Source organism: Halyomorpha halys, unplaced genomic scaffold (assembly GCF_000696795.3).
Source record: "Halyomorpha halys isolate HHAL.00 unplaced genomic scaffold, Hhal_1.1 Scaffold116.1, whole genome shotgun sequence".
Classification (NCBI taxonomy): domain Eukaryota; kingdom Metazoa; phylum Arthropoda; class Insecta; order Hemiptera; family Pentatomidae; genus Halyomorpha; species Halyomorpha halys.
This window is the reverse complement of record NW_027105704.1, coordinates 971,487-981,823: the sequence shown is the minus strand read 5'-3', so window position 1 is coordinate 981,823 and position 10,337 is coordinate 971,487. Positions and strand designations below refer to the sequence as shown.

Below are 10,337 nucleotides of genomic sequence, written 5' to 3'. Positions count from 1 at the left end.
TTTGTTTTCCTTTTGTAACTATGTGTTTGTATCTTTTTTAGCCCTGACGAAGCCCTGCAACGTGGGGCGAAACGTTGGCTCAATAAAATAGTATAATTCTACTATTTGAGTTTTTTTGACCGCACCCGGACCATATTCCTTTCATAATTATTCTTTTTCTTTTTCAGGAATAACACCCGTTTTTATGACTTTTTTTTATTATTTTGAACGACCTCTGGGCATTTTGCCCAACATCCAGTCCTTATAATTATCTTCTTGACATGTGTCATGTTATCAAAACAATTTTTTTCTTTATATAAAATCAAAACTTAATATAAGTCCTAATTTTTTTTCTTCATTGGTTCTGTTTTCCCATTTCCTATCTTTAAATTAGTACCCTTTTTCTCTAAAAAGTACTAATTTAAGTTCATTGAAATATATATAGGTAAATAGAGATGAGGAAAAAGAACTTTTTTATTGAACATGATCAATTATTGAAGTATTGGATATTAGTTTATTGCACTAGTATTCTGAGCTGATTTAATGAAACAATTTAATTAGAACCACTAAAATAAAAAAGTTTTAAATAAAATTTTTAACCTCATTCATTGGATCTAATATAAAAATAGATTGAAAACAACTAGATATTAACATCAAATTTAAAGAATATTTTCTCAGTTGCACATAACATTCAGGAAAAGTGCAAGCATCTCATAATTAAAAAATAAATAAATAAAGATATAAAATATGACTTCAGCAACCAATACATAGTATGTTAACAAGAAATGCTTCATATTAAATACTTGTAAATATACCTGAAAAATTTTGAAGTACTTACTCTAAAACAGATTTATCAATATCACAAGAATCATCACTATCCTGTAATAATATCACTCGTGGATCATAACTCATAACAAACCAGTTTACAGCACTCTCATAATTGCTGCAATCAACAGTTTCCCAGCGAAAATTACAAGCTGCAATCAATAGGTCCATGATTTTACCTGACTGGAAAAAAAAACCTTTAATCACTTTCAATTGATTAACCAATCAATCACATATAATAATTTTAGTTCCAAATCATAGATCAATAAAGGACCATTTTTACATACCTGTCTTACGTTCGGTTCATTTGAAAGTTTAATTATTAAATGGAGCAAAGAAGAATGAACCTTTGATGAAGCTTCTTCAGGTATATCTTTGATCCAATGAGGCCAAGAAATATCAATAAATATTGTCCCAAGCAAGGTATGGCAATATGGAACATATGTATCGGAGACCTAAAAAAATATTAAACTATTAAGATAAGACAATATAGTCGAGTAAAATAAAATTCTATTCTCAGATAACGTTAGAAAATACTTTAGTAATACATCACTTACTAAATTTGCTTCTAAACAGTTTCACCTATGACCAATAATTCTTCCCTCATATTTATTTTTTTAAAAAAAGCTTTTGTTAACAAATTTACAGTAAAAAAATATATTACACATATATTAGACACTACATCCTTACAATCAAACAAATTAATATAACTTTTAAATACAATATAATTCAATTTATAAATTTAATAAAATTTGAAGTACTTATTATTATTAGGAAAAAATGTTTTAAAAAACTACAAAAATGAAATAAAGATAAAGATATGGAAAATGATAACTTAGCAAAACATGTTTAAGTAGCGTTTAAGAAAGGATTTGATGTGGTAGCCACTTTCTTTTATCGATATGTTTTCAGAAGTTGTTTTACTGAAATACATAGCAGAGTAGTCAGTGTTATGGTGACAAGTTGTAGTATTGGATCATAGTAACCACCTTCATAAAAGTTTGGATATAGGGAAGAAACATCTAAAATGAAATAATTTTTAAACAGTGATACAGAAAAAAATGTTCTTGGGGGATTTATTTTTTCATATAATCCAAACTTTTGTGGATAAGGAATAACAATAGCTGTGAGTCGAGAAATGTAAAGAAACTAAATAAGTAATTTCCTTAAAAATAGTAAGTAAACTTGAAAAATATAAATAAATGAAAAAGAATACAAAGAAGGCAATAAATTATTATCGAGAGAATGAACAAACTAAAATCAAGTGACACTGCATAACTTAAAAAAGTAAAAAATAACCCACTTGATCATTAATTGATTGAAAGATAGAAAAAAATAATTAAAGGCAATTATTTCTTTTCCTCTCTATGGTTAATATTTTTAAGAATAGTAAAATATTAAGAAAAAATAATCTATTGATAAGATATTAAAATGAAGAAATCAAAACAGTAGAGTGAAAACAAATGAATTCTAAGGCACTTGAATTCTGTAAACCAAAAAGTAAAGATTACCTTAAGCATATAATCCAAATCCAAAAATGATGGAGAAAATTTGGACCATGGAAGTGAAAGTAAATTACTGTGTACTACACTCAATATATGTTCCTTTACTGAGGGATGAGCAAACGTAGAGACATAATACTGCCAAACATAACTCAGCATAGTAGAACCTGTAAAAATAAAACTAAGAAACTGACAAAATATATGATAAGAGATAATAGGATTCATACAAAACAAAACAATGAACTATGTTGCCAAATGACTACTCTTTAAGATTACACCAATTAAATGGGAATAGACAAATGTTTTCAACATATCACTTACCAGGCAGGTTGTCAAAAAGGAAACGTATTGATTCCGTGAAGATCGCAGCTACCTTATGAGCATGGCCAGAGTCTGCAGCAATCCAAGGTGGTAATATTGACCGGTCATCAGTCAACTGTTGAATCCAAGCCGCCATTGGCTGTGTCAGGGAGTTTGTGTAGTACGGGCTAAGCCAAGGGGCATAGAGGCCAGTAAAATAAGGCCACAGTTCTTCACACACTACATAATTGAACAGGAATGATAAGAAAGCATTAAGAAATATTTATTCAATTACAATAAAAATAAATTTTTTTTTTCGGTTGGCTCTATAGACCTTGTAGATCCTTGGCTGCCTGAACCAGCCTTTTCTACGCCTGCTCGTCTTAGGCAAAATAAATAATTAGCAATATTAAATCAACATTAATAAAGCATATCAACCTTTTCTGTCATTGTTAAAGATCATGTACCTTTTTGCATCATGCACTAGACAATTTCATGTCTAGTGATCAGTGTGATAGTGAAGGTCTACATTTTATTTATATACTTAAACTTTTAATCATTCCTTTTAAGCAATAATTTTAAGAGTATCTACCAAAACCTTTTTATGGTATTCCCAGACTTTTCCTGGTTTCCCAGGTCATTTATAGTAAAATTCCAGGCCCCTCATAATTGTAATGAGTTGTGATTATATATCATTATATATAAATAATTTAATCAATCTCTCTACTTTTAAAATATTATGAAACCATAAACGACAAAGTTAATTACTCTATGTGCCGGTTTACAAGGGAGGAACAAAGTTCAATTAGCTCTTATAACAATATTGATTATCATCATATAATAATTATTACTCATGAAGTAAAATCTATGAATATAAATAATGTGTTTGATGTCTTAGTCATAATTACACTTGTAGATGTATCACTACTATGTAAAGTTATTATGACAAACAATGACACAACAAAACAGTAACTTAGTAACCACATTACTAATTTTCCGAAATTCCTTAACTTTTAAAGAGAGTTTTTTCCACAAAATTCCACAATTTTTTTAAGTCCCAAAAATTCACAAACTTTCCACACTGAAATAAAGTTAAAACACCAATAATCTTTCTGTTGCCATAATTAAGCATATGAAATTATTATCAGATAAAATTTTATTAGAGTGCTACCAATAGGTAGTTTCTCTACACGCCTGTAACACTTCGTTTTAACTAAGATCAAATTTTCTGAATATATTATATAATATACAGCAGTAAATTTCAATAGAGATATTTAAAAAAAGACATATTTTTTCCTTTATTTTATTTTCAAAAATAATAAATCAAAAGTAAAATATTTAGAATCCTTCTTTAATTCGTTCACTTAGTTAGAGGAAAATAATACCTTTATTAGAGCTTTTGTGACTGTACTTTTTGTTACAGGCAACTACCAGAGCATGGCTGACGATTCCAAGCAGGGTCGTGAAAGGTGATATATAATTCCTATATTTGGGGTACAGACCATACAACCCATATTGGAGCCTTTCCTCCATGAAATGTCGGCTCAACAAAAGACAAAGTCCGATGAGCTAGTGAAGAGAAAGATAAGTAAAAATAAAATTTTTCTGCTATAAATATATCTTATGAATGAATTTAGAAAATATGTACCTCATTATATGAAAGCGTGGTTTGCTGGATTGCAAATTTCTGCATAAGTTGAACAGAATCCGACAGAGACAGGTGATTCCTAAAACTGCAAACAGGACTCACAAGTGCATTTATAATGTCGACCCATACTTCTGTTGCCAATGAATGAGTTTCAGAATGATTTAGGCATAATCCAATCACTTCTAAATAATGAGATGGTGAATCATAGCTAAAGAGAACACATAACTGCCTTCGTAGCACCTACAATAACATAAATACTTTTAGCATACATATTATTGGATATTTTTAATATGTATTTAGAATCTGTAAATATGTATATATGTTCTATAATAATTTTTGCTCCTATTTGTTAGTCATTTTTAGTTTATTTTTGTTTGATTCTTTTTCATTTTCGTTTTTTAGAAGTTAGTCACCTTATGATTTAGGATATGATAGATGGTTTTATTTTATCTGTTTTCTTTTTCTTTTATTTTTTTAAAAATTATTCTTGTTTCATTTTTTCTTTTCCAATTTATTATTGTAGTGATGTATGGTATTTTATAATTTAATTTTTAATTTTTGTATTTTAATATAATGCATAAAGCCTATTTTTGATGCCTGTAATATTATTCTATAGAGACTAGCCCAGAATAAATAAAGAATATTATTACTATTATTCAATATAATAAATAAATAAACCATAAATACATAGAATCAAGAAACATTATTTGTCAAAATTATATTATGAAACATATAACATTTAATTAGTAAATAGTGAACTACCTCTTATCTGGTATTAGCAAGCAGATCTACAAGTCTGGTGTACATAAATGTTCCAAAAAAATATGTCACTATCAATAATAAATAAAAATGTCTCCCTAGTTCATAGGCCACTAGAGCTGCCTCACTATTTCTATTTTATTTTTCCTCCTCTTATTTTCTTTTATGAAAATTATTCTTTTTCGTATATTCCTATATGCTATGTAATTACTTTTATTTTAATATTAATTATTGGTCCTTTGAGAATAAAATCTATGGGATGAGGCATCGTTGAAACAGGAGGAAATTAGTTTTTTCATGGGTAAGAAAAAGTAGTAGATAAATTTTTGCTGAACCATGTCCTACACTAATCCTCAATTTTTATCCAGCTTTGAGCGAAACTGGAAAAGCTGTTTTCGAAAAATAGATGGGCCAAAGAAAATACAGTTTGTGGATGTATAAGCGGAAGTGGTGGGTGATATCTGCTAAAAAATAATACTAAATCATTGCTAGACAAATTCCCAACTTTCTTACAAATTTGGATCTAACTGGACAAGGAATTTTCAAAATATAGCTATACGGAGGAAAATATATAAATATATATATGTGTGTGTAAACAAACGTAATGGACGAAATTTGATAAAATAGATAAAGGGCCAACCCGCATAATTCATGAAAATTTCATCAAAATTGAATAAGCAGTTTAATTGATTATGCTTCAAAACAAAAAATTAGACTACAGATAAAAATAGAGACAACCAAATTTGTTCAATAATGCCTAAAATGTAAAACGCGAGTAGGAATTTTCAATATTGTGGGCATAAATTCATAATTTTTTTTTATTTTCTGCGTGAATACAAAGCTTGCCAACCATCAGTGGTGAAGAAGCAATAGTATTGGTTACACATTAAGTATATAAGATATACATTTTTCATTATAAATATTATTTTAACTTACAATTTTTCAAATTGTACGTACAAGTGCGTTTTAAAACTTTAAATAAAACCTGCAACACAGAAATTTATTCTGTCAATGTTTATAAAAATGAACAAACCTCATGAATCATAACAAACTCAGGTTCTTGAGTTTGACCAGATGATGCAAGGGCTTTTCCTACTAGATCTATAAGCTGTGAACAGTCAGACATTCTAGGCTTTTGAGAATCCAACCACTGAACCATGTCAAACTAAAAAAAAAAAAAAAAAAAAAAAAAAAAAAAAAAAAAAAAATAACAAACTATAAAAGTATAATGATAACAGATTCAAAATAAACCAAACTTTATACCTTGGTTAACAATACAAATGTCAAGTCAAAATTTGATGAAGAAATTGAGTTAGTAAGAGTTCGATAGAGCTGGACATATGTTTGAGAAGAAGCTTTGGTTGGTGAAAAATGAATAGAGAGCAGGCTAGACAGCGATGGGGCTTCAAGAAGAGTTGACAGCAAAATTGGACCTTGTCTTTCGTCCTCAGAAATAAATGTCTGAAAAAATAAAAATATGTTAAAACCACTCTTTCATTCATTTTAGAAAAGATAGTTCAGAGAAAAAAATAAAAGTAAACAGTGAGTCTCCTCAAATTTATATTATTTTAATTACCTGTCCGAGTGTTTCAACACAAGTGGTCACCAACTGCTTCAAAGGAGGATATAGTGAGGCCTCTTCTGTGAATATTGATGTTAGATGATAAAACAATGACACTCCAACTTCTTCCATTTTTTTCATTAACTGAATGTCACCTATTCTCCTTAGTTCAGAATACTGATCTTCTAAAAATCTGTGATGAATATGAAAGGCTTATATTCTTAGTATCTTAAAATCAGAAACTTAATTTTTTATATTATTCAATAATTTTTTATCTAAATACCCATGCAAATTAGTAGGTAGACACAATTATATTTAGTTTTATTTTGCATATTTTGGGATGAATGCATATCTATTATTGAATATTTTCATAAAATTAAAAATTACTCATCATCAAATTTGCATCAAGTACCATTTTTTTATCAAGGGGAAGATGGCAAGAGGGACAATTAAGAATAACAAAAAATATGTAAAATTACGAACCGTACACACTGTTCAATTTGAACACTCCCTTGACAAACTGCATAAGGTGGTGTTTGGCAAGTTCGTTTAATAAGGCTCAGCATTTCAAGCCTGTTATTATGGATTGCCATATCTGTTGCTTCGCAGACACGGATTTCACAAATCTGAAAAAAGGCATATACATTTTTAGAGAGTTGAAAGCTAGTAAGTAAAACTATGAATTTGAATTTGTATAGAAAGATTGATGAGTATGTAGAAAATGATAAGATAACAAAAAAAAAAAAGTTTCATCTGAATTGCAGGAACCGTAGGTTCATAAAAAAAAATATATATAAGAACAATGAGATACTAGAGAAATGATCATTCTTGTCTAGACAATCAGCCTATCGGCCATACAATTAAACAGATCTTTATTGTAATTATGGTGGATAGAACAAGTTTGGCAAGTGGACTTATTGAAAAATTTTGCCAACTTCAGAGTAACCAATGCAAATCTACTATTCATTTATCTTAAAAGTTTAGGTTTTTCTAATGAAATCTATCAAAGCAGGAAGCCTTGTGTTTCTGGATTCTATCTAGTCCCAGTAGCTAAACTGCAGTATGCTAAACTTAGTGGTCACAGTCAGTAATACAGTATAAGGTAGTTTCCAGCACCAGCCAAGATAAATGACACATTTCATTATTAACTACTCCAGAGGCCTTAAATACTCCAATAATCTGAGTTCATTTTGTTTAAGGCAGCCATTTGGTTCTAGGAGAGGTTTCTAGATTAGCTGAATTAAAAGAAAGCTAGTCAAAGACAGGACTTTGACTAGCTTTCTTTTAATTCTTGCTCTATTGTAGTTGATAACTTCCGGAAGTGTCATTGCAGATATTATTGTAAACAACTCCGCTTGAAATACTGCAACATATTAATCAAACAGAATATCTGAATAATTATTTTAATTCTCTATAAAGGACTCCTGTACTATTAAACTTACTGAGTATATCCCGTGATTCACCTGTGAAATAGGGTTTGAGTTGTCATTAATTCATTCCATATGTAGGGTATGTCACCATTTTCCAATAGTTTAAGGGAATCTTAATAGTTCCAGACAATGAGTATAAAAACCATGAAGGGATTATATTGGAATCAAGGGTCTCTATTATCAGATGGCTAACCAACACTATGCAAATTATTTTCCTTTTAAAATGAGTGTTTAGATTTTCTCAGGCAGTAGTCACTATACACCTCTACTTGGAAAAGTTGTACTTCCATGGTAGTCAATTGATAGTTTAGTCCATGAATCCAGTAGAGACTGGCAAAGAAGAGTCTTTGCCTTCCATAAATTATACCAATAATATAATACTAACATACTTAGCAATAGGCAAATTATATCATTATTCTAGAAAGTAGGATTACAATGTAGTAATTTCAAAATTCCAACTCACATTAGATTTTTAACTGTAAATATTTTACAGTGTATTCACCTATGAAATGGGCAAAGCAAAGAAAAAAAAACATGTGTAATAATAAATAATTGCTTTTCAACAATTAGTTACAATGTATAAATTAATTACCTTAAGGCTGATTACAGCAGGACCAGCACAGTTAAGAGAGTTTATTGTAGCTTTATAGCCTGGCGTATGGGTATCACAGGCAGCATGGAGGGTAACGGTGGTCTCTACTGAACGGTACAAGAGGGGAGCGAGTTCAAGTAAGCAACAATCTAGACTGGATTGTTCTCCTGCTCTCATTGTGTGTGATCTAGAAATACATGCAGATTATTAAGCAATATAAAATGGTTAAAAATAAATTATAATTTTTAAAATATAAGGGTATAATGAACATAACGTGATTATCTTGATTTATACTCTATATATTTTATATAATAAACTTATAATCAGTAAGATGTAGTTTAGATCCAGACCGAATAAAATAAAAAAAAAAGTAAATGGAAATAACCTTAAAATTAAAGTATTTCATACTGGAAGATTATTGATTGACCGTGTGTATAGATGAATTGAATATGGTCCGGGTGCGGTAAAAAAAAACTCAAGTAGTATAATTCTACTATTTGAGTTTTTTTTTTACCGCACCCGGACTATATGCCATTCATTAAAGTATTTCATATTTAAATTGTTAAACTGAAGATTTTGAATACTTAAAAATTTGACCCCTTACTAAGGTTAATTATAGTACCTATGCGATGGAAAGGATAAAGACCCATGCCTATTACAAGTTATAAATGTTTGACTAATAGTCGAAAAACATTACAAATTTTAAGATAAGAAAATGAAAAAGGAAAAGATTGACCTATTTTGCACAAACAATAATTTAATTATTGATATTTCATTTACCTGGATTCTTTGTTTAGTTAGTCCAGAGAAATATGACAAAGCAAACAATTTAACGCAAACATAAACAATATATATATATATATATATGCATCTTCGGATAAGACTGACCCCACAATAAGAAATAAAGGACAAAGGCTATTTAATGACAAGCAATGAAAGTACCACTTTTTATGTTACAAATATATGTAGAGTTGAAGAAACATTGGTTTTTTATAAATTAGAAATTAAAAGAAAGATATAGGGCAGATTGATATAAAAGAGATGTAGTTATTCCTTTAAATATAAAGGAAATAAGAAATTCCAAAAGAAGAAATCAAGAAAAGCTCCATCAAACTTGAAGGGAAGTCAATTATATATATGGATTATTGATCGTAAGTTAATTTGATTGAGGAGATAGTATAGTATAGTCAGGGATGCGGTCAAGAAGGAACGAAAAATTGTAATAACTAATTTATTTTCTGCCGATGTTGTAGGTCTTCATCAGGGCTGCTAGGTGGGAGTAAAACAGAGGCCCCTCAAATGACAGTTGAAGGTATTTTTCTGAGAGATATCCAGTTTTTAATTCATACAATGCAAAGGTGATAGACTAATTTTTATTAATTAAATCTTTATAAACAATTTTAGAAAAATCTATAATTAATAAAAATTATAGAATCATAATACAACTTTTCAAACTATGAATTTCCATTTTACCTTGCATAGTCAAGTAATGACTTCAACGACCCACCCAGCAAATCCAGTAAGTGGTGTTTATTATAAAAAGCTTCACCTGGTGGAAGAGGAACAGGTTGTTGTAATGTTTTCAAAGGAGGTGGTGGCATGGGAGTCTCATAGGATTGCAACCTAAAAACAGAAATATTAATTTATAATCTTAAAATTCTTTCTTGAGACTGGCAATTTTTTACTAAATAATTCAAAAACTATCCAAATTATAGTCTCAAAACATTTATTTCATTTACAC

At 29.2% G+C, this 10,337-nt stretch overlaps 1 protein-coding gene across 2 annotated transcripts in view; it reads right to left on the bottom strand.

The window, feature by feature from the left end:
- Epg5 (ectopic P-granules autophagy protein 5) overlaps positions 1–10,337 on the bottom strand; it is a 36,998-nt gene that overhangs the window by 7,804 nt on the left and 18,857 nt on the right. For both annotated transcript variants that reach the window (XM_014416201.2, XM_014416202.2), the window contains 12 exons: positions 10,070–10,219; positions 8,597–8,783; positions 7,058–7,200; positions 6,590–6,767; positions 6,277–6,474; positions 6,047–6,178; positions 4,255–4,494; positions 3,992–4,175; positions 2,628–2,846; positions 2,316–2,473; positions 1,092–1,259; positions 818–987 (listed from right to left, as the gene is read on the bottom strand). In XM_014416201.2, the coding sequence (XP_014271687.1) occupies positions 818–987; positions 1,092–1,259; positions 2,316–2,473; positions 2,628–2,846; positions 3,992–4,175; positions 4,255–4,494; positions 6,047–6,178; positions 6,277–6,474; positions 6,590–6,767; positions 7,058–7,200; positions 8,597–8,783; positions 10,070–10,219 (2,127 nt within the window). The remainder of the gene's footprint in view (positions 1–817; positions 988–1,091; positions 1,260–2,315; positions 2,474–2,627; positions 2,847–3,991; positions 4,176–4,254; positions 4,495–6,046; positions 6,179–6,276; positions 6,475–6,589; positions 6,768–7,057; positions 7,201–8,596; positions 8,784–10,069; positions 10,220–10,337) is intronic.